This window comes from Meles meles, chromosome 1, assembly GCF_922984935.1.
Source record: "Meles meles chromosome 1, mMelMel3.1 paternal haplotype, whole genome shotgun sequence".
Taxonomy (NCBI): domain Eukaryota; kingdom Metazoa; phylum Chordata; class Mammalia; order Carnivora; family Mustelidae; genus Meles; species Meles meles.
Window position 1 is genome coordinate 177,246,858 of NC_060066.1, and position 25,801 is coordinate 177,272,658.

At 36.8% G+C, this 25,801-nt stretch overlaps 1 protein-coding gene across 3 annotated transcripts in view; it reads left to right on the forward strand.

The window, feature by feature from the left end:
• LOC123948254 (BEN domain-containing protein 5) overlaps window positions 1-25,801 on the forward strand; it is a 1,602,508-nt gene that overhangs the window by 147,385 nt on the left and 1,429,322 nt on the right. For 2 of the 3 annotated variants that reach the window (XM_046014945.1, XM_046014955.1), the window contains exon 2: window positions 10,201-10,323. In XM_046014945.1, the coding sequence (XP_045870901.1) occupies window positions 10,201-10,323 (123 nt within the window). Of the gene's footprint in view, window positions 1-10,200; window positions 10,324-25,801 lie in introns of those variants that run through there. The other variant, XM_046014970.1, reaches the window with a different exon arrangement.

Genomic DNA, 25,801 nt, shown 5'->3' on the forward strand with positions numbered 1-25,801 from the left:
TAAATGTCAGTCTTGCTGGATAGAGTATTCTTGGTTGCATGTTCTTCTCATTTAGTACTCTGAATATATTTTGCCAGCCCTTCCTGGCTTTCCAGGTCTCTGTGGAAAGGTCTGACGTTACTCTAATGGGCTTTCCTCTGTATGTAAGAAGCTTCTTTGTCCTAGCTGCTTTTAAGAGGGTCTCTCTTGAAACATAATTCCCCATTTTAACTATAAGGTGCCGTGAGGACTTTTGAGAATCTAAAATCTTGGGAGGAAATCTTTCTGCCTCTAGTACATGAACATTGTTTCCATTCGTGAGATTGGGAAAATTTTCATAGACAACTTCTTCCACTATATTTTCTAGACTTCTTTCTTTTTCTTCCCCTTCAGGGATTCCAATAATTCTGACGTTGGAACGTTTCATGGCATCATTTATTTCCCTGATTCTGTTTTCGTGGCTTCTGAGCTGTTTGTTCCAGGCTTCCTCCTGATCCTTTCTCTCTATCTGTTTGTCCTCCAGATCACTAATTCTATCTTCTGTCTCAGTTACCCTAGCTTTTAGAGAGTTTAGATTGGATTGGAACTCATTGAGAGCATTTTGAACATCATCTCTGGTGGCTTTGAGTTCTGCCCTAACATTGTGAACATCATCCCTGGTGGCTTTCAGTTCTGCCCTAATCAATTCTGTTTGGTCATCCATGGCTTTCTCCAACCTAGCTATTGCCTGGATAATTGTTAGTCTGAATTCCTTTTCTGACATATTGTCTATGTCGATAGCCATTAGTTCTGTTGCAGAAGGTCCATCCTCTGTATTTTTCTTCTGTTGGGTATTCCTCCTCCTAGTCATTTTGGTAAGAGATGACTAAACAGATGCAGCTGGACTTATCGATTGTGGTGCAGTCAATGTGCACCCTGGAACGCTTCTGTGCAATCAGGATTCCCCACCCAAATGAGAGAAAAAAGAAAAGAAAAAGAAATAGAGAAGAAGAAAGAAAAAAAAGGGGGAAAGAAAAAAGGAAAAAAAAAAAAAGAGAGAGAGAGATAGGAAAAAAAGGGAAGATACAAGAGAAGGCTCAGCCCAAATGGGCCACAAGGTAAGATTTGTGGAGTATACAAACAAAAACAGACAGACAAAAAGAGTGATAAAAGTATATGACAAGAGAAAAAAATATGTATATATAAGCAAAAAATAAAAGGGAAGAACCTCATCAGAAAGAACCCCAAGTATAAGGTTTATATATTATCAGGACAAACACAAATTCACAGAAACACTGACAGAAGGAAAAATTGGGAGAATGGTTATAGATTCTCAGTGTGGGTGAGGAAGGTTATTTTGATTCTTCCTGAAGGTATCTTGATGTTTTTGTTAAGGGACTCAACTTTCCTAAGTTACAGGGGGATTAGAAACTGGTTTGCCTATAGGGGTATCATTGATTGGGGAAAGGGGATTACCTTGAAGTTTAACTCTATATGTATAGTAGAAAATAAAAATTAAAAAAAGAATAAACTAGACTAAACTAAGTTAAAATTAAAAAAGAATTAAAAAAATAGAAAAACAAAAGAAAAACACGGGTATATGTATCAAAAAGTTCAGGTTAGAAGGTTATTAAATAATTTGATGTACTGGACATCTCAGTGTGATGGTAAATAGGTTAAAAAATTATGTGTATGTATATAAAAAAAAAGAACCAGAATATTGGTAAAGAGTTAAAAATAAAAGTTGTATTTATGAAGTAGTGGTGGTTGTTCTCTTGTAGTCTTTTTTTTTTTTTTTTTTTTCTTCCTTCCTGGTTGGTTTTCTGGGGGAGGGGCCTGCCACGTGGGTTTTCAGACAATGATGTTCCCTGAGTTAGGTCCTCCCACTCCCCTCAAGGGGGTGAGCTCTTTTTTTTTCAGGAAACTTTTTTTTTTTTTCAGCCTTTTGTTTTCTGGGGGTTTTTATGTTCTTTCATCTGCTTTCTCTCGCCTTGACAGCTTTTGATGGTTTTTGGAGGTTTAGAGGAGAGCAAACAGCACCCCAACCTCCCTCTCAAAGAGATGCCTCAGACTGTTTTGCAAAAGCTGCTGGCAGAGTCGGTTCTGAGTCACTGTCCCTGGGGATGCAGGAACTCCTCGTTGTGCCCAAAACCAGGGCAGCAGTGGCTGTCTAGGCAGCTCCAGACCGCCAGAGAGGTTTGGAGCAGAGATCGCGCACTGAGATTTTCCCGCTGTCCCGGGCTGGGAATGTCTGTTTTTTCCAGCTGCCAGAGCTCCAGGCTAGCGCCTATGAGCACCTATCCCAAGGGAGGGTGTGGGACGCGCATGTTTCAGGATTGCCGTCAGGCCAGGCTCCCAGCCCCTCACCGGAGCCAGACCCCACTCGTTCTTGGGCGCGCTGGCATTCAGGTGCACTCGCGGCTCAGGGACAGAGACCTGATTTCTCCGCCGCACTCTCTCTGGCTCCGCGCCAGGGGAGGCTGTCCTGGGTCCGGGGACTTAGGTCCCTGACCCTAACTGCCCAGGTTCCCACTATTACCCCCACCCCCCACCGCGATCCTTTGCTGTTTGTTTTTTGAGTGCTTTCAACCAGACTCCAAGTTAATGCTGGTCCCCAGACGCAGAGCACTCTCGTGTTGGGGTGTTACTTTCCGATCGGTCACCTCTGGTGGCTCCCTCCCCCTTTTGTTTATCTTCAGATATCAGTCCGATGCTCCCAGTCTGCTTTACCTGCCACTGGCGTCTTCTGCTCCAGTAGAGATCCAGACGTGTATAATTCTGATCTCAGGCTGATTTCATGGGTGGTCGGAGTTCTTTGGTAGGTAATCAGCTCACTTTGGGGTACAGGTTGAAATGGTGCCTCCTTCTACTTCCCCGCCATCTTGACTCCCCCCGCTTCTTTAACCTATCTTATAATACCAGACTGCTGATAATGAATTCTCTCATCTCTTGTTTTCCTCAAAATACCTGCATTAATTTTTTAAAGCTATTTTTCTTTCAATAATTTAAAGATGTCATCCCTTTGACTTCTGGTTTTCACAGTTTCTTAATGAGTAGTAGTACACTGTAATTCTGTAATTTTTATCTTTGATTTATCTGTGATTTTGCCTGTGATTTGTATTTTTCATATATGATACATAAAGTTTTAAAAATAAATATTTTGCTTGGTGCTTCTTAAGTCTGTAGCTGGATATTTTTCATTAATTGTGGAAAATCTTAGGTGTTATCTCTTCAAATAGTTTTTCTGCCCCATTCACTCTTATCTTCTTCTGGAATTTTAGTTATATATATGTTAGATCATTTGATATTGTTCTTCAGCTTTTGGATGCCATGTTTTTTCTTTTTCTTTTCTTTTTTTATCTTTGTGTTTATGTTTGGCTTATTTCTATTGATCTAGAGTTCACTAATTCTTTCCTCATCTGTGTCAAGTTTACTGATGAGTACAGTGAAGAAATTTTTCATATCTGTTACTGTATTTGTTTAGTTTAAGCATGTATTTTTGGCTCATTATTGTAGATTGCAACTCTCTGCTGAAATTCCCCATTTTTCATGCATTTTGTCCTCCTTTTCCACAGAGGCTTTAGCATATTAGTCTTAGTTATTTTATTTAATTAAAAAAATATTAATTAACTTATTTTAGGGATTGATGGGGAAGAGTAAGAGAGATAGAGAATCCCAAGTAGGCTCCTTACCCACCTCGGAGCCCCATGCGGGGCTCCATTTCATGAACCTGATATCATGACCTGAGCTGAAATCAAGAGTTGGACATTCAACCAGCTGAGCCACCCAGGTGCCCCAGTCTTAGTTATTTTAATTCATTGTCTAGTCTTTTCTGAATCTACTTCAATTAATTGCTCTTGACAGTAGGTTGTTTTTTCTTGATTATTTTTTTTTTATGTTTCACAATTTTGTGTTGTATACTTGACTACTAGTATAGAACAGTAGGCAGTGATAGAAATACTTTTGTCGACTTGGGTGCCTCAGTGCTCAGTGGTTTCAGCCACTGCCTTCATCTCAGATCATGATCTTAGGGTCCTGGGATCAAGCCCTGCATCAGGCTCTCCGCTCAGCGGGCAGCCTGCTTCCTCCCCCCGCTCTGCCTGCCTCTCTGCCTACTTGTGATCTCTCTCTGTCAAATAAATAAATAAAATCTTAAAAAAAAAAAGAAATACCATTTGTCACTGGAAATGGGTATACCTCTTTCCCTGGCTGTTTGTGTGAGGGCTTATGTCAATTTAGTCATGTTAAAGCTGGGTTAAGTTTCATTATTTTTATGGTTATCTTGAATTTATCACGGCTTCAAATTCTTCTTGAGTTACTTTATCTTTAATTTATTTATTTCTTTATTTTATTTTTTTAAAGATTTCATTTATTCATTTGACAGACAGAGAGATCACAAGTAGACAGAGAGGCAGGCGGTGGGGGGGGGGGGGGGAAGCAGGCTCCCTGCTGAGCAGAGAACCCGATGCGGGGCTGGATCCCAGGACCCTGAGATCATGACCTGAGCTGAAGGCAGAGGCTTAACCTCCTGAGCCACCCAGGCGCCCCTGTTTATTTATTTTTAAAATTAAAATATTAAAAAAATTATATTCCAATATAATTAATGTGTAGTGTTATATTAGTTTCAGGTATACAATATAGTGATTCTATAATTCTATACATTACTCAGTTCTCATCATCATAGTAAGTGTACTCTTAATCCCCTTCACCAGTTTCACCCATCCCCTCACCTTCCTCCGCTCTGGTAATCATCCTTTTGTTCTCTGTATTTAAGAGTCTATTCTTTTGCTTCCTTTTCCCCATATTCATTTGTTCTGTTTCTGAAATTCCACATATAAGTGAAATTATATGGTATTTGCCTTTCTCTGACTTACTTTGCTTAGCATTATATGTTCTAGATCCATCTATGTTTTTGGAAATAGTAAGATTTAATTCTTTTTTATGGCTAAGTAATATTCTATCTATATATCAAATGTTTTTTATCCATTCATCTGTTGATGGAGTCTTGGGTTGCTTCTGTAATTTGGCTATTGTAAATTATGCTGCAATAAACATAGGATTTTACATATCTTTTTGAATTAGTGTTTTGTATTCTTTGGGGAAGTACCAGTAAAGTAATTACCGGATCATATTGTAGTTCTATTTTTAATTTTTGAGGAACTTCCATACTGTTTTCCATAGTGGCCATACCAGTTTGTATTCTTTTTTTTTTTAAAGATTTTATTTATTTATTTGACAGAGATCACAAGTAGGAAGAGAGGCAAGCAGAGAGAGAGAGAGAGAGAAAGCAGGCTCTCCGCTGAGGAGAGAGCCCGATGCGGGGCTCGATCCCAGGACCCTGAGATCATGATCTGAGCTGAATGCAGAGGTTTAACCCAGTGAGCCACCCAGGTGCCCTATTTTGGCTTTTTTTTCTCTTGTCTGAGGAGACATATCTAGAAAAATGTTGCTGTGGCTAATGTCAGAGAAATTGCTGCCTGTGCTCTCCTCTAGGATTTTTATGGTTACAAATCATAAGTCCTAAGTCCATTTTGAATTTAGGTCCTAAGTCCATTTTGAATTTATTTTTGTATGGTGTAAGAAAGTGGTCCAATTTCATTCTTTAGTATATAGCTGCCCAGTTTTCTTAACACCCTTTTTTGAAGAGACTTTTTCCTATTGCATATTCTTGCCTCCTTTGTCAAAGATTAATTGACCAAATAATCATGGATTTATATCTGGGCTCTTTATTCTGTTCTCTTGATCTATATATCTGTTTTTGTGCTGGTACCATACTGTTTTGATTACTACAGCCTTTGCAGTATATCTTGAAATCTGGGATTGTGATACTTCTATTTTGTTTTCCTTTTTCAAGATTGCTTTGGTTGTCAGTGTGTTTGGTGGTTTCATACAAATTTTACAATTATTTGTTCTAGTTCTGTGAAAAATGTTGTTGGTGTTTTGGTAGGGATTGCATTAAATCTGTAGATTGCTTTGGGTAGTACAGGCATTTTAACAATACTTGTTTTTCCAATCCATGAGCATGGACTATCTTTCCATTTATATGTATCATCTTTAGTTTTTTCATCAGTGTTTTATAGTTTTCACAGTACAGGTCTTATACCTCCTTGGTTAGTTTTATTACTAGGTATCTTATTACTTTTGGTATAATTGTAAAATCAGGTTTTTTTTAAATTTCTTTTTCTGCTACTTCATCAATTTTATATAGAAACGCAACAGGTTTCTATATATTGATTTTGTATCCTGTGACCTCACTGAATTCATTCATCAGTTCTAGTAATTTTTGGTGGTCTTTAGAGTTACCTTATTCCTAAGGGAAAGTGCTAGAGTGATTGAGAGTTTTTCCTCATTCATCTGCTCCACCCTAAAGTTTTGTCCTTTGCTGGGCACTCCTTCCACAGACAGGGTTTATTTCCATGCTTTTGTCTTATCCCTAGCAAGATTACAGTTGTTTTTTAGTGCTTGCTATCTTAGAATTGAGGGAACAGAGTATTTCTTTTCTCTTGGTCTAACCAAAGACCAGGACCTACCCTTAGGCAGGTCCTATATGCTGTGGTCTTGGGGTGGAGTTTTTTCAGTGATCCCATCTGTCTTCCCTCTTTCCTCTATGCCTTGAATTATTGTTGGGTCTTGTGTGAGACAGTTTTTTCTTCCCCTCCTCCAGATGTAGAGGATATTTTTTTTTTCTGTTCTTCCTCCTGTTTGGAGTCTTATTTGTGTAGTGGGGTTTTAAGGTTTGCTACTTGTCTGCCATTGGATTAAGGTCTTTTTCTTCTCCATAAAGGAAAATGACATTGATAGGGCTTCATGCCTTTTCTATAACAAAAGGCCATCCCCTTCTCCATTCCTGCATTACAATGAAAGGCATTTTCTAGTTTTCTCTTCTTTCTTCTTTTTTTTAAAAATTTCTTTTCAGCATAACAGTATTCATTGTTTTTGCACCACACCCAGTGCTCCATGCAATACATGCCTTCCCCAATACCCACCACCTAGTTCCCCCAACCTCCCAGCCCCCACCCCTTCAAAACCCTCAGGTTGTTTTTCAGAGTCCATAGTCTCTCATGGTTCACCTCTCCTTCCAATTTCCCTCAACTCCCTTCTCCTCTCCATCTCCCCATGTCCTCCATGTTCTTTGTTATGCTCCACAAATAAGTGAGACCATATGATACTTGACTCTCTCTGCTTGACTTATTTTGCTCAGCATAATCTCTTCCAGTCCCGTCCATGTTGCTACAAAAGTTGGGTATTCATCCTTTCTGATGGAGGCATAATACTCCATTGTGTATATGGACCACATCTTCCTTATCCATTCATCCGTTGAAGGGCATCTTGGTTCTTTCTACAGTTTGGCAACCGTGGCCATTGCTGCTATAAACATTGGGGAACAGATGGCCCTTCTTTTCACTACATCTGTATCTTTGGGGTAAATACCCAGCAGTGCAATTGCAGGGTCATAGGGAAGCTCTATTTTTAATTTCTTGAGGAATCTCCACACTGTTCTCCAAAGTGGCTGCACCAACTTGAACTCCCATTGACAGTGCAAGAGGGTTCCCCTTTCTCCACATCCTCTCCAACACATGTTGTTTCCTGTCTTGCTAATTTTGGCCATTCTAACTGGTGTCAGGTGGTATCTCAATGTGGTTTTAATTTGAATCTCCCTGATGGCTAGTGATGATGAGCATTTTTTCATGTGTCTGATAGCCATTTGTATGTCTTCATTGGAGAAGTGTCTGTTCCTATCTTCTGCCCATTTTTTGATATGATTATCTGTTTTGTGTGTGTTGAGTTTGAGAAGTTCTTTATAGATCCTTGATATCAACCTTTGGTCTGTACTGTCATTTGTAAATATCTTCTCCCATTCTGTGGGTTGCCCTTTTGTTTTGCTGACTGTTTCCTTTGCTGTGCAGAAGCTTTTGATCTTGATGAAGTCCCAAAAGTTCATTTTTGCTTTTGTTTCCTTGGCCTTTGGAGACATATCTTGAAAGAAGTTGCTGTGGCTGATATTGAAGAGGTTACTGCCTATGTTCTCCTCTAGGATTCTGATGGATTCCTGTCTCAAGTTAGGGTCTTTTATCCATTTCACGTTTATCTTTGTGTATGGTGTAAGAGAATGGTCAAGTTTCATTCTTCTACATATCGCTGTCCAGTTTTCCCAGCACCTTATTAAAGAGACTGTCTTTTTTCAATTGTATATTTTTTCCTGCTTTGTCGAAGATTATTTGACCATAGAGTTGAGGGTCCATATCTGGGTTCTCTACTCTGTTCCACTGGTCTATGTGTCTGTTTTTATGCCAGTACCATGCTGTCTTGGTGATCACAGCTTTGTAGTAAAGCTTGAAATCAGATAATGTGATGACACCAGTTTTATTTTTGTTTTTCAACATTTCTGCCCTGCTCCTGATCTTTCTCCTAAACACCTGATGGAGTCATATATAGAAGAGTCTGGCAGTGGGTGTGAATTCACTTTATGTCTATGATGCTCAGAGGGTGTGTACTCTATTTCCTGTACTTGGCTTTTGATAGTTAAAAAAAAATTTAGCTTCATTCTTTTTACCATTTGTATGGCACCCAGCCTTTCTTTCTCTTGTGCTCTGCCATAAAGTGCTTTTGGAGGGGCCTGACTTTCCTTGGATATCAGATTATTGTTGTCCTGCAACCTCCATTTTCCAATAGATTTTTGTAAATTATGATTTTTTTCCTTTTTGGGATATATCTTACTAAGGTGGAAGCTATGATTTTTTTCAACTTTCTGCATCCACCTAGAAGTGAAACTTCTAAAATTAAAAAAAAAATTAAAGTTTCTATTAAAAAGTGTAACTTATTTTTTAGAATTTAAATTCAATTAGCCAACATACATTACATTATTAGTTTCAGATATAGTGTTCAGTAATTTATCATTTTCCTATAATACCCACATCTCCTCCCATCATGTGACCTCCTTAATGCCCATCACCCAAATACCCCATCCCCTAACCCATCTTTCCTTCAGCAACCCTCAGTTTGTTTCCTATAGTTAAGAGTCTCTTATGGTTTTTCTCCCTCTCTGATGACTTCCCATTCAGTTTTCCCTCCCTTCCCCTATAATTCTTTGCACTCTTTCTTGTATTCCACATATGAGTGAAGCCATATGATAATTGTATTTCTCTGACTGGCTTATTTCACTCAGCATATTACCCTCCAATTCCATCTACATCAGTGTAAATGGTAAGTATTCATCCTTTCTGATGACTGAATAATATTCCATTGTGTGTGTGTGTGTGTGTGTGTGTGTGTATAGAGATATAGATATATATAACATCTTCTTTATCCATTCATTTTTCGATGGACATCTTGGCTCTTTCTATAGTTTGACTATTGTGGACATTACTGCTATGAACATTGGAGTGCAGGTGCCTCTCTGGATCACTACATTTATATCTTTGGGGTAAACACCTAGTAGTGCAACTGCTGTTTCATAGGGTAGCTCTATTTGCAACTTTTTGAGGAACCTGCATACTGTTTTCCAGAGTAGCTGTACCAGCTTGCATTCCCACCAAGAGTGTAATATAACTTATATGTTGATTCAGTAATTTTCAAATTATTTCTGGTTGTGGAACATTAGGAAGTTATAATGCTGTTATAGAATTATTATTTTATTTGAATTAAAATAAACAGTTCTTTTTTAAAAAGACTTATTTGAGAGAGAGAGCAGGCACGTGTGAGAGAGAGAGAGAAAGAGAGAGCACGCACAAGGTCGGGGGGAGGCAAAGGATGAGGGACAAGCAGACTCCCCTCTGAACAGGGACCTTGATGTGGCACTCCATCCCAGTACCTTTGGATCATGACCTGAGCAGAAGGCAGATGTTTAACTGAGCCACCCACGCTCCCCTAACTGAACATTTATGAGAGTTTAAGTATATTAACCACTTATTAAATACTTGGTGCAACTTAATGGACATCTTTTGGATTTTAGTAGTCATGCTAGGTATTTTCATTTACCATTCCTTAATAATGGATGGGAAAAACTGAGGCTTAAAGGGATTAAGTTGATTGCTTTGTGCCACAGAAGTAATATTTATTAGAGGTGAGATTTCAGACCTTATGTTTCTGATTTCAAAATGTATATTGTTTCTACTCTACAACATTATGTAGTTAATTTCTTACTGTTTGATAACACTAAATGACAGGGGAGGGGGGAAATTTGTATTCCTTAATGTATTTTGATTTCTGTTAAACATGAGCCTTTTTTTTTTTTTTTAATAGGCAATGATGTGGGAAATGACGATGCCATTGGAGGGAATGTGAGCAAATATATGGTGCTTCCGTCTGGATACTGTGGACAGCCCAAGAAAGGACATCTTATCTTTGATGCTTGCTTTGAAAGTGGTGAGTGTATTAAAGACCATTGCTTTTGAATTTGTCTTAGATTGTTTCAAAATCCAATTCATCTGTTTATTTGGTGTGATTCAACCCATTTAATATTTCATCATAATGGAATAAGTTGTCAGGGGAAAAATCATTTTTTAATGAATTAACTTGGAAATACTTTGAAAATGAAATGCTGTGTTTTTATTGCTATAAGTGATTATTTAATGGTATAATGGTAATACTAATGAGCATTTATATTTTATAAAATGACTTTTCAGATATTATTTATTTTGGGATAAAACAGATATAATTTGCCTTTTTGATAAATCATTAATTATTGAATGTTTATCATGTACCTGTATCTATGTGACATGCTCACAGAACTTAGTCCTTGTCAGAGAGGAGGTCTTCTATGAAGAAATTATTAGGGAACAGATTCAGTTGAACACAAACCAAACAGCAAAAGTAATATTGCATGACAATCATCAAGTGCTGTGGGTATTCTGAATGGGAAGATTGAAACTTGATTACAAATTCCCATCCAGTAGGGATGGGAATTTGTAAACTTTTTTGTGCCCTGAACCTTACACTTTGAATGGCACATAGTACATATTCAGAATATGTTGAAAATTTTAATGAAGGAGGTAAATATAGTTTTGTTTTATAAATAACTGTTAATTATTTTTGGTTTTCATAACGTGTGTGTGCATGCATGTGCGTGTGTCATTGGTTGGAGGGACATGGAGTGTCAATTATGTGACACTTCTCTGAACCCTAAAAACATTGGTTGTTTATCAACAATTGAAAGCTTGTTTATGTAAGATTTTGCTCCTGGTTTATAGGACTACCATAACAAAATACCACCAACTGTGTGGCTTAAACAACAGAAATTCATTACCTCATAGTTCTGTAAATCGAGATCAAGGTGTCAGTAGGTTTGGATCTTTCTAAGGGTTGTGAATAATATAATCCATGTCTTTCGTCTAGCTTCTGGTGATTTGCTAGCAGTTTTTGGTATTCTTTGGTTTATAGAATCGTCGCCCTGATCCCTGCCTTCATCTTCACTTGGCATTCTCCCTGAATGCATGCCTTTCTCTAAATATTCCCTCTTTATGAGGCTGCCAGTCATACTGGATCAGGGGCCACTCTAATGACCACATTTTAACTTGATTACCTTTGTAGAGATGCTGTTTCCGAGTAGAGTCACATCCTGAGGTATTGAGTGTTACGACTTTAATATGCATTTTGGGGGCACATAATTCAACCCATAATTAGTACTATAGATAGCATTGTTCTTTCATTCAGATCTGAACACTGTCCACATAATTAAGAACAATTTCTTGTACTTTTCTTGAATTTTGCATTATTGCCTTTTCTGGGATGTGTTTGGTGTCTAGAAAATACCTTTTGAATTCTTTTTAACCTCAGTTAAAGGAAGAAGGCTCTTTATAATAATAATAACTCTTTAAGATTTGGAATTACTCTTTTAAAGATCATATGTTGTTTTGGTTTACCTACAGTCTGAAATAATCCAGATTTCGTTCTTAGATCCTATTTTCCTTAACCCTAGTTATCTTTTTCCATCCTTTACTGAAAAGCTCAGTAGAAGAAATTACCCAATTTGACCACATAATATCCAAATTAATAATCCATATTTGTCCAACAGTGTATGAGCAGTTGGTTTATATCAATTGTATCTGTCCTAGTAGTGCATAAATCTTGCAGTAATAGTAGAGTGCCTAAGTGGACACCCTTTGGAATCAGGCTAAAATTTAAATCCTTATTTGAAAACTGAGCCATAGTTTCCTCATCATTTAATGGGGAATGATGCCTATCCTTCATCTTAAAGAAAAAAATCCATATTTTATTGTTTAAAAAGTTAAAACATCTTACCAGAATATATACAAAATAATAGTAATATGAGTACCTAAAATGCATGCTATGAGTTCCCATAAATTTGCTATAGGTAGGTAATAAGTTTAACTGCGAGTAGCCTGTGCCAAGAGAAAAACAATGGCCAGAAGATAAAAATAAACCAAATATTGAGATTCTATTGGGTTTACTAAAGAAGACACTGTAAGGTGATGAATAGTATCCTCAACAATATCCATATGGTGTTTATAACAATATATATTATAGGAGTGTATTTTGTAACATCCTTCATTGTGGACTGAGGGCATAATGCTAAAGGGCATCTTAGTGAAAGAAATTTAGTTGGCACTTGAAACTAATTTAACATACGCTGTTTTCATCTGATCTAATTTAAATTCAGGGATTTATTTTAGATTATTTAAAACAGGGAAGTCAGAGGGGTATTCTCTTATATGCTGACTCTGAGCTACTGACTGTGACTGCCTAATGTGTTGAACAGGATTTTGTAGGTGCATCCAAACTCACAGAAGAGTAGGGTGGTTAAGAGAGTCAATGATTGGAAAGTATTGTTTCATGTGGATGGAGTATATTGCCTTAAGATAGGCCCTCATAAGAATTTTTTTCTTTCTAAGTTGTAGAATATATACAGTGCTTTGTATATTGCCTGGTCCTGAACTGGTGACTAATCTGTTTTTCTCATGAGAAATAACTTCTGCAGGTCAAACATGAACTCTCTAGTGTGTCCCTGGTCTGTTTTTTCCATACCCAGATATGTGTCAGTAATATTTTCCTTGGAAAAACAGCAAGACCACCCTAATTTTATCTTCTATAGACACCTGACACTTTTCATGATTGTCCTTTTCTACTACACTTAACCTGCTTCTGGACAGAATCTGTATCTGATTAATCCCTGTTCTCCCAACCAAGCAGAGTGCTTATGAATTTAAGCACTAAATTAATACTGTATTTATTTTTTGAATGAAGTAGGGAGAAATTAACTCTTTTCTAGCTCTCACAAATAATTAATTGCTTGATGTCCCCAGTCTACCAACTTTTCTCAAGCTTCCATGTGTTTGTATATACTGTTTTCTCTGTGACCTAGATCCTTTTCTCTTCCTGGTGAAATGTTAATTCAGACTCAGTCCAGTATTTTCTTCTTCCAAGAAACAGTACCTCGTTGGCAAATGTGGCTGTCTCTACCTCTATATTTACAGACACCTCTTATGCTCTTATATGCTAGCCTTTATTATATTTCTTTCTTTTTCCTTTTCACTGAAACCTTGAAATCAGGGGTGATTTCTTATTTGGTTCTCCAGTGCCTACTGTACTGTCAGTCATATATCAAGGAGCTCAATAAACGAATGAATAAGTGAGGGAATTCTCTAATGGATTTTTTCAGTATCTAGTGAAAAAATGGTTTTCATAAAGTGAGATTTTAAGATAAATAAAATAATTTTACATTTAGATAAAAATTTAACATTAATAGCAGCAAGAACATTAAGAAGAAAAACCAATTAAAATATCAATTATTTATTACTCATAGAACACTATGATAAATGATATACATAGATTACCTCATTTAATATAGAAACCTTCTATATCTATCTTCACCTACTATATCTCTCTTTGTAGGTGAGGAAACTAATGCTCAGAGATGTAAAGTTATCTCCCTTGAATTGCATGACTGACAGAGGTATAGCTGAATTTGAATCTGGGGCTTTCCTGGCTCCAAAGGCCATACTTCTAACCATTATATATACATATTACCTTATTATAGGTCAGTTTATGACATATGAATAATATATTGTCGAAAATTTCTCATTAAGTGATAAGTTATATAGGAATATATAGATATATAGTAAGATAAGATAATATTGGTTTTTTGATAAGAAATAAAAAATTATCCACTTGTTTTAAAATAAGCCATCCAAATAAATTCTATGTTTGGTTGCCATCATATACAATATGATTAATGTTTTTGATTGATATGAGTGTGTGTATATTGAATATGAGAAGAACAATATAATTTATACTACAAATTAATTAGTTAGCCTGAAGAGACTTAATATGATACTTAAATTACTATGACATGAAAAAGGTTCAGTTGTTTATATACCATTTCAAAATGGTAGAAATAAAATCTTAAAACTTTAATTTTTGATTTTTAAATTTAAAATTTTTAATTTCTCTAATGGAATTTTACTACATTTATTTGTGTAATCTTTGAAAATTAATGTTTTATTTCCTTTTGAAAGGAAATAGTTTTTATTCTTGGCACAGTATGAAAATGTGCCATGACTACAATAGAAATTGTGGGTTTTTTAGTCTAATATCTCACTTTTTCTTTTTTTTTTTTTAGATATCCAAATGGTTGATACGTTTTTCTTTTCAATTTTTTGAGGAGGGTTAACAGATATAATTGTATATACTTAAAGTGTCCAATATGATGGTCTGATATATATATATATATATATATATGTATTTATGTATTATATATACACATATGTATCATATGTATTATCAAATATATATATAATATAGAGTAATTACCAAGATTAAGATAATTAATGCATCCATCACCTCATATTATAACTGTAGTTAACTTTCTGCGTGGTAAAAATCCTTAAGATCTACTTTTATCAACTTTCAGGTATACCATGCTGTATTAATAACGATAGTCACCATGGTGTACATACATTAGATCCTCAGAACTTATTCATATACCTGAAAATTTGTACCTTTTCAGTTATATCACCCCATTTCCCCTTCCCCCTAACCTCTGGTAACCACCTTTCTATTTCCTATTTCTGTGAAATTGATTTTACTGCAGCATACTCAAAATAGCCAAGATATTAAAACAACAAAAATGTCCTTCCATATATGAGTAGACAAAGAGAACGTGACACACATGCACACAAACACACACACAGGAATATCATTCAGCTATTAAAGAGAACTGAATCTTCCTATTTGTGACAGTGTGATTGAATTGGAAGGCCTATGTTAACTAAATTTTTTTTTAATAGCAGTGTAGTATAATGCCAAAAACACAGGTTTTGAGTTTCAGACAGATCTGGTTTCATATATTAACTTTTACTCATCTGTAAAATTAGTAAAACAAATATCTATATTGCAGAACTATTATGCAAATTAGGGTAATATATAAAAGAGACAGTACAATATATGCCTATCAACTTCAGGTAATAATTCTGGCACATGTATAATATCATTTCAAGAGTCTAAAATGTGCCAGGCCTTTTTGTGTTATATTTATATGTGTCATTACAAATCCTTAGAACAACCCTACAAAATACAAACCTTAGATTGGGTTCCCCCCAGAATCATACCCTGAGACAAGGACTGATGTAAAGGTTGTACATTTAGATAGGGATCTGAAAAGATAGATACTCTGGGTAATTCATGCTTTGCTGGACAGACGTGCCACATCACTAGACCATTCTCTATTTTAGAGAAAAAAATTAACACATTTTGGAGAAAACAGCATGGTTATGTAATATGAAGTGTTTCACTATGTCTAGAAATTCTGTTGGAGACATACTGGCAGCTATGCAACTGTAGGTGAATAATTTAATTTTGTTATTTGTTTCTGATTCATAATCAAAAGAAAGCTGAACTTCTGTTATTGCAAGGTTTTCAGTTGTTTTTTAAATTTCTGACCTCTTTACTGAATTATTTCTACATACTTATATCGTTATGTATCTACATATATATTTTTCTCTTACTTGTCTGTCTTCTTTTTGAGGAAGAAGTAAAACATTTCATTCCCAAATAGATTTCCTCTAAGAATGATGACATTTCCTATAGTAACATTACTGAACCTAAGGACCTCTGAAAAAACAGTTGAAGAAGAATGAAGTATGTTTAATAAATTTGTATTTACACATCTTTTCAACTGTTCTTTTTAAATTATCTGAGACAATGCTTTGAAGGGGACTTTCAGTACTTATAAAACACCCTCTATGCTTTAGTAGTAAAATAACTTCATAAAAGGGGACACTTATCTCTTGATTAAATATGGTTCATTGAGTCCATTTATAGCCCTCCTCTTTTCAGTAAAGATTTAAGTTACTACTTGAATGATTATATGTATGTATTAGTTTAAAATCTAGAGGCATAAATATCTTTTCAAGTGATAGCCAAATGATATATTTTCAATTAGAATGTTTAAAATTTTCTACTATTATTGATTTCCATTTGCAAACAAAAATTTTAAAATTATATTAGTAAAACTAGAATGTTGTGTATGTTTTTTTGCTTTATTCTCCATAAAATATTTGTGTTTTGATAGTACACTGCAGTATTGAAAATCCATACAAATTCTGGGTTGTCATACAGCTTTCAGAGAGACTTGCCTTTTGAAGGTATGAGGATATATTGTGCATGCCACCTGTTTGTAGTTTGTTTCATTTCTCATTCTGTGCCCATTCTTCTTAATTGCAGGTGCCACCCCCCTGAAAATTGTACTTCCCATGCTCCCGTGTTATCTGGATTCTGGCTAGGTTTAGCTAATAGGAAATTCTAGCAGGAGATTGAAAGACAGGTAGAAAGAACTTTGTCTTGATATTTCTGCCCCTCCTCCTTTTTTTTTTTTTTTTTTGGTTTTGGGCAGCATTTCCATCAGTGGCTATATTCCCTTTATGGTTTTGCCAGGCAGCCCCTTTCTTGTGATCCCAGCTTTGTTGGATTGCCCTGACTCCCAGGATATCACCACCTCTTGCCTTTGCCCCTTTGCCTGTGGGTACAGTAGAGACTTCCTGCTATTGTTAATCTCTGTGTTGCCCCACTTTCACCTTTTTGATCTTTCAGCTCTCCCAAAACTTTTGCAACTGGTTTCCTTTTTTTAAGATTTAAAATCAATTAGCCACATTATCTACATCTTTAGTTTCAGATATAGTGTTCAATAATTTATCAGTTTCCTGTAACACCCAGTTCTCCTCATATTACATGACCTTCTTAATGCCCATCCCCCAAATATCCCATCCCCAACCCATCTCCCCTCCAGCAACCCTCAGTTTGTTTCCTGTAGTTAAGAATCTCTCATGGTTTTTCTCCCTTTCTGATGACTTCCCATTCAGTTTTCTCTCCCTTCCCATATGATCCTCTGTCCTGTTTCTTATATTTCTCATATGAGTGAAACTATATGATAATTGTCTTTCTCTGATTGATGTATTTCACTCAACATATTACCCTCCAGTTCCATCCATATCAATTTAAATGGTAAGTATTCATCCTTTCTGATGGCTGAGTAATATTCCATTGTATATATATACACCACATCTTCTTTATCCATTCATCTGTTGATGGACATCATGGCCCTTTCCACAGTATGGCTATTGTGGACATTGCTGCTATGAACATTGGGGTGCAGGTGTCCCTTCAGATCACTACATTTGTATCTTTGGGGTAATACCTAGTAGTACAACTGCTGGTTCATAGAGGAGCTCTATTATTAACTTCTCGAGGAAGTTCCATACTGTTTTCTAGAGTGGCTGCACCATATTGCATTCCCACCAGCAGTATGAAGGTTCCCCTTTGCATCCTCACCAACATTTGTTGTTACCTGTTTTGTTAATTTTAGCCATTCCAACTGGTGTGCGGTGGTATCTCATTGTGGTTTTGATTTATATTTCCCTGATACATAGTGATATGGAGTATTTTTTCATAGTCTCTTGGCCATTTGGATGTCTTTGGAGAAATGTCTCTTCATGTCTTCTCCACATTTCTTGACTAGATTATTTGTTTTTTGGGTGTTGAGTTTGATATGTTCTTTATAGAATTTGGATATTAGCCCTTTATCTGATATGTCATTTGCAAATATCTTCTCCCATTCCATAGGTTACCTTCTAAATTTGTTGACTGTTTCCTTTGCTGTAAAGAAGCTTTTTATCTTGAAGTCCCAGTAGTGCATTTTTGCTTTTGTTTCCCTTGCCTTTGGAGACATGTCTAGCAAGAAGTTCCTGCAGCTGAGGTCAAAGAGGGTGCTGCCTGTGTTCTCCCTAGGATTTTGATGGATTCCTATCTCACATTTAGGTCTTTCATCCGTTTTGAGTTTATCTTTGTGTATGGTGTAAGAAAGAGGTTCAGGTTCATTCCTCTATCTGTGGCTGTCCAATTTTCCCAACACCATTTATTGAAGAGACTTTCTTTTTTCCGTTGGATATTCTTTGCTGCTTTGTCAAAGATTAGTTGACCATAGAGTTGAGAGTTCATTTCTGGGTTCTCTATTCTGTTCCATTGATCTATGTGTCTGTTTTTGTGCCAGTACCATACTGTCCTGATGATTACAGCTTTGTAATAGAGGAGCTTGAAGTCTAGCATTGTGATGCCACCAACTTTGGTCTTATTTTTCAACATTCCTGTGGCTATTTGGGGTCTTTTCTGGTTCCATACAAATTTTAGGATTATTTGTCCCAGCTCTGTGAAAAATGTTGATGGTATTTTGATAAAGATTGCATTGAATTTGTAGATTGCCTAAGGAATCGATCCCATTTACAATTGCACCAAATACTATAAGATACTTAGGAATAAACCTAACCAAAGAGGTGAAGGATCTGTACTGGAAAAACTACAGAACACTTTTGAAAGAAATTGAGGAAGATACAAAGAAATGGAGAAACATTCCATGCTCATAGATTGGAAGAATAAATATTGTTAATATGTCTATGCTACCCAGAGCAACAGGTTTCCTGTAATACTTTCCTTTTATCGGATTCCCTGGCCTGGGCTCTTTTACTGACACATGCCTGATTGGTTCAGGCTTTAATGCTGAAGGCAAGAAATTTCACTCTGTAGCATCTTGAAGTTCCTGTAAATGATTTGCAACTCACCGTCTATTGATTTTCATAGTGCAGTAGTTGCCAAGATTTGCTGAAACTTAGGTGAGGCTCTTTAATGGTCTGCGTTAACACTGGTGGCTCAAAGTGTTGTCCATCTAGTAATTTCCTGAGCTAGGTCATGCTTAGTTATTTTATGCCATCATGGTAAGTGAGCTGTGTTCTTGACCAGATTTTTACATTTGAAATAGAGTTTATGTTTGTGAACTAAAGGGCTGCCCAGATTTTTTGGCAGGGGGAGGAGGGGTCTGTTTTACATGAAAATTCAGAAACAAACCATAATTATGTAGAAATGTTATGATGTTTGCAACAGGATATTTTTGGTCCCTGCTGAGTTCCTATTCTATGACCTAGACTGTAGTCCTTAGACATTGTTTGGTTTTGAAAATGTACCCATGTGGGTGCCTAGGTAGCTGAGTTGGTTAATCGTCTGCCTTTCAGCTCAGTTCATGATCCTGGTGTCCTGGGTTTGAGTCCCACATAGGGCTTCCTGCTCAACAGAGAGTCTACTTCTCCCTTTCCCTCTGCACTCCACGCTCCACCCTTGCTCCAGTGCTTGCTCACGCATGTGCTTTCTTTCTCAAATAAATAAATAAAATCTTAAAAAAAAAATGTACCCATGTGATTTCACTTTACTCTCTGAATTTGCATTTTATTTTGGGAAATTATTTTTTATTTTAAAATTCTTTTTCTGGGCGCCTGGGTGGCTCAGTGGGTTAAGCCGCTGCCTTCGGCTCAGGTCATGATCTCAGGGTCCTGGGATCGAGTTCCGCATCGGGCTTTCTGCTCAGCAGGGAGCCTGCTCCCCTCTCTCTCTCTCTGCCTGCCTCTCTATCTGCTTGTGATCTCTCGCTGTCAAATAAATAAATAAAATATTTAAAAAAAAATTAAAAAAAAATTCTTTTTCTTTCAGAGAAGCCTGAGCTTTTTGAATAAGTAAAAATCCCCCTTTCTGCTTTTCTTGCCTGCTATTGAAAATAAGTGGCAGGAAGCATTGTAGTCAGAGAGATAGTTCTGTAGAATAGCAGGCATTAAACCTTAGCTTTGCCATTCACTAATGCTGTACTTTGAGCAGAGCCTCAGTACATCTTTAAACAGGCATGACAATATTTTTCTTACAGCATTGTTGTATGAATTGGTATTACCAAAAGCCTTGCTGATAAGTGGCCAGTACTGAAATACGAAGGAAGACCAGAAAGGGAAGTGATTTGTTTTTGTGTATATAGATGATGTGGGATGATATATGGTGAGGGTAGGAGACCATTGGGGAAGACATTTTAGAAGAGGTAATATAGGAATTGCACTTTCATACACTACCTGGAATGCTCTTTCAGAAAGCATGGTTTTTCCCCCATTTCACTTTTTTACTCAGATGTCTTTGTGACCCTGTATGAAATTCAGCTGTTATTCCCTGACATTTCCTAATCCCCTCTCTGCTTTTATTTATTTATTTTTTTTGCTTCTTAGCACTTACCACTATTTAATATTGATATAATATTAATTTTACTTATTTATTTATTTTTTATTGTCTGTCTCCTCCATTAGAATATAAACTCTATGAAGATAGGATTTTCCTTTCATTCCTTGCTGCCTAGAACAATGCCTGGCACATGATAGGTGCTAATAAATATTTATTGAAAGAATTAGTGTGAGAATGAGTAGAAATTACTGGATAAAATTAGTTATACATGGATTTATTACATTTTCATGACTATTGACCTCAATTTATAAAATGCAAAGTTGAGGAATTTAGCATGACTATAATGATTTATAGAAAACAATCACTTATCCAGTAATCTTTTTTTGAGACTATTACTGAGAACTTGGGTTCAGATGGTGGGAAACTTTTGAATAGCCAATATAGTTGTAAAATACAAGCATTAAAGTTCATGCACCTTACTTCTCAGAGGAGATACTTAGCATTTATTTCTTCTTATTTAGACAGTTTTAACTATCTTTGATAATAATGGGTTTTTAGCTCAGGAAATTTGTAGGTAGGGTGGAACCTAAGGAGATAGGAATGCTCTTCTGTGAGAAATCAAAGTTGACAAACTAACATAAGGGATGAGGTAGAAAATATAAAAGTAACCAGGTGGTGGTAATAGGGAGGGCACGTACTGCATGGAGCACTGGGTGTGATGCCAAAACAATGAACACTGTTATGCTGTAAATAAACAAATAAAAATAAATTAAAAAAAAAGAAAATATAAAAGCAAATAATAAAATTTAAGCATATAACCTTTAATAGATCTGTCCTTTATCATCGTGGTAATATTAAATGATGTACAAGATGATTTTAGAACAAGTTCCAGGGGCGCCTGGGTGACTCAGTGAGTTAAGCCTCTGCGTTCGTCTGAGTTCATGACCTCAAGGTCCTGGGGTTGAGTCCTGCATTGGGCTCTCTGCTTGGTGGGGAGGCTGCTTCCTCCTCTCTCTCTGCCTGCCTCTCTGCCTACTTGTGATCTCTGTCTGTCAAATAAATAAATAAAATCTTTAAAAAAAATAGAACAAATTCCAGTAAAAATAGAAACGTCTCTGTATACCTATTACATTTTTATCCTTTCAGCCTGGTTTGTATTCTCACTGTTCCAGTAAGATAGTTCTCTGAAAGGTTGCCAGAGACATTAGTCATGTAATTTGGTGGTCTTGTCTTAACTCTTGATTCCTCCGTAGCATATGACATTTCTTATGATCACATATATTTTTTGACACTCTTTTTCCCTGGCAGCATTGACTCTGTTGTCCTTATTCACCTCCCTCCCTGACTTACCAGTCTTACTTTCATCCACATGTGACCCTTAAGGCATTCTCCTAGGTTCAGATCTCCTTTTCTAAAGTAATTTTTATATATCTTGAGTATTATATCTAATAATTCATCATCAGTCCATCCACTGAGAATTCTTATTATGCTCATTAAATATTCTGAATCCATTAATTTCTTTGTATATGCCTTCCTCATTCAAACCATCAACATCTGTCAGAACTACCATTCCTCTTATTTCTTTCCTACATGCTCCCCACTCCCATTATCCATTCTTTTTTTTAATCATTTAATTAATTAATTTATTTTTTCAGCATAACAGTATTCATTGTTTTTGCACAACACCCACTGCTCCATGCAATACGTGCCCTCCCTATTACCCACCACATGGTTCCCCCAACCTCCCACCCCCGTCCCTTAAAAACCCTCAGGTTGTTTTTCAGAGTCCATAGTCTCTTATGGTTCGCCTTGAAAGGGAGTTTTTTTTTTTTTTTGTTTGTTTGTTTGTTTATTTACAGCATAACAGTGTTCATTGTTTTGGCATCACACCCAGTGCTCCATGCAGTACGTGCCCTCCCTATTACCCACCACCTGGTTCCTCAACCTCCCACCGCCCCCCGCCCCTTCAAAACCCTCTGGTTGTTTTTCAGAGTCCATAGTCTCTCCTGGTTCATCTCCCCTTCCAGTTTCCCTCAACTCCCTCTCCTCTCCATCTCCCCATGTCCTCCATGTTATTTGTTATGCTCCACAAATAAGTGAGACCATATGATACTTGACTCTCTCTGCTTGACTTATTTCGCTCAGCATAATCTCTTCCAGTCCCGTCCATGTTGCTACAAAAGTTGGGTATTCATCCTTTTTGATGGAGGCATAATACTCCACCATGTATATGGACCACATCTTCCTTATCCATTCATCCGTTGAAGGGCATCTTGGGTCTTTCCACAGTTTGGCGACCGTGGCCATTGCTGCAATAAACATTGGGGTACAGATGGCCCTTCTTTTCACTACATCTGTATCTTTGGGGTAAATACCCAGCAGTGCAATTGCAGGGTCATAGGGAAGCTCTATTCTTAATTTCTTGAGGAATCTCCACACTGTTCTCCAAAGTGGCTGCACTAACTTGCATTCCCACCAACAGTGTAAGAGGGTTCCCCTTTCTCCACATCCTCTCCAACACACGTTGTTTCCTGTCTTGCTAATTTTGGCCATTCTAACTGTTGTCAGGTGGTATCTCAATGTGGTTTTAATTTGAATCTCCCTGATGGCTAGTGATGATGAGCATTTTTTCATGTGTCTGATAGCCATTTGTATGTCTTCATTGGAGAAGTGTCTGTTCCTATCTTCTGCCCATTTTTTGATATGATTATCTGTTTTGTGTGTATTGAGTTTGAGAAGTTCTTCATAGATCCTGGATATCAACCTTTTGTCTGTACTGTCATTTGCAAATATCTTCTCCCATTCCGTGGGTTGCCTTTTTGTTTTGTTGACTGTTTCCTTTGCTGTGCAGAAGCTTTTGATCTTGATGAAGTCCCAAAAGTTCATTTTTGCTTTTGTTTCCTTGGCCTTTGGAGACATATCTTGAAAGAAGTTGCTGTGGCTGATATCGAAGAGGTTACTGCCTATGTTTTCCTCTGGGATTCTGATGGATTCCTGTCTCACGTTTTATCCATTTCGAGTTTATCTTTGTGTACGGTGTAAGAGAATGGTCGAGTTTCATTCTTCTACATATCACTGTCCAGTTTTCCCAGCACCATTTATTGAAGAGACTGTCTTTTTTCCATTGAATATTTTTTCCTGTTTTGTCGAAGATTATTTCACCATAGAGTTGAGGGGCCATATCTGGGCTCTCCACTCTGTTCCACTGGTCTATGTGTCTGTTTTTATGCCAGTACCACGCTGTCTTGGTGATCACAGCTTTGTAGTAAAGCTTGAAATCGGGTAATGTGATGCCGCCAGTTTTGTTTTTGTTTTTCAACATTTCCTTAGCAATTCGGGGTCTCTTCTGATTCCATACAAATTTTAGGATTATTTGCTCCAGCTCTTTGAAAAATATCGGTGGAATTTTGATTGGAATGGCATTAAAAGTATAGATTTCTCTACGCAATATAGACATTTTAACAATGTTTATTCTTCCAATCCAAGAGCATGGAACAGTCTTCCATCTTTTTGTGTCTTCTTCAATTTCTTTCATGAGTGTTCTGTAGTTCCTCGAGTACAGGTCCTTTACCTCTTTGGTTAGGCTTATTCCCAGGTATCTTATGGTTCTTGGTGCTATAGTAAATGGAATCGATTCTCTAATTTCCCTTTGTATTTTCATTGTTAGTGTATAAGAAAGCCACTGATTTCTGTACATTGACTTTGTATCCTGCCACGTTACTGAATTGTTGTATGAGTTCTAGTAGTTTGGGGGTGGAGTCTTTGGGGTTTTCCATATAAAGCATCACGTCATCTGCGAAGAGAGAGAGTTTGACTTCTTCCTTGCCAATTTGGATACCTTTTATTTCTCTTTGTTGTCTGATTGCCGTTGCTAGAACTTCTAATACTATGTTGAACAAGAGTGGTGAGAGTGGGCATCCTTGTCGTGTTCCTGATCTCAACGGGAAGGCTGCAAGCTTTTTCCCATTGAGGATGATATTTGCTGTGGGTCTTTCATAGATAGATTTTATGAAGTTCAGGAATGTTCCCTCCATCCCTATACTTCCCATTATCCATTCTTAACACAGCATCTAGAGTGATTCTTTTAAAACTCAAATCCAAACATATTCCTGTCGTATTTAAATTATTCCATTGTCTTTCCATCAGAATTAGAATAAAATCTAGACTCCTTATGCTAGCTGCCAAGTAGTACATGATCTGGACCTCGACTACCTTTCTGACCATCTTATGCTGTTTTCATTTTACATGAAATGTTATGATTTCTTATAATTAAATAAGAAATTATATAATTATATATAATATAATTCCTTATAATGTTTAGTCACAGTGACTTATTGCCTGTTCATAGAGCAGGCCAGGTTTGTTTCTGCTTTAGGCTGTTTGGTCCAGACATTTCTTCCTCCTGAAATACTGATCCTCCAAATCCTCCACCAACATATTTGGTCTGGCATTCAGATCTCAGCTTACATATTGCTTCCTTGGAGAGGTCTTCTCTGAATAGCCAGTCTAAAGTAGCTACCCTGTCACTTTGTCATATCATTCTGCTTTTTTTTTCTTTTTTCTTTTTTTTTAAACCTCTTAATTTAATTTAATTTTTTTTTCAGTGTTCCAAGATTCATTGTTTATGCACCACATCCAATGCTCCATGTAATACATGCCCTCCTTAATACCCACCCCCAGGCTCACCTATCCTCCTCACCCCCCCGCCCCCTTCCAAGACCCTCGGTTTGTTTCTGAGTCCGCAGTCTCTCATGCTTTGTCTCCCCCTTAGATTTCCCCCAATTCACTTTGCCTTTCCTTCCCCTAATATCCTCCATGTTATTCCTTATGATCTCCCAAGTAAGTGAAACCATATGAAAATTGATTTTCTCTGCTTGGCTTATTTCACTCAGCATAATCTCCTCCAGTCCCATCTATGTTGACTCAAAAGTTGGGTATTCATACTTTCATCCTGCTTTTATTGTCTGCTTGTTCATTTACTTGTTTATTTATCTGCCTCCCCTACAATAAGAATACTTAGTCTATTTGCTCTATCACCAGAGCCTTACAGATAGTAGGCATTCAATAACTATTTGTCATTCAATAACTAATTGTCATTCAATAACTATTTAATAACTATATAAAGTATGGATGAATTATGTGGCAGATCCTGTGGGTACAGAGATAATAGTTGTAATTTGTCCTACAGTGATTATTAGCCTTTCCTAGGTCATAGGCATTTTTGAGAATCTAATGAAAACTCTGCATTCTCTTCCAATAAAATGCACTTATGTACATATAGTAAAATTTGCCTAACAATTAGAGTGCTTAATTTCTTGAGTACTTACTCTTTCTTTGTTAGCCATTTTAC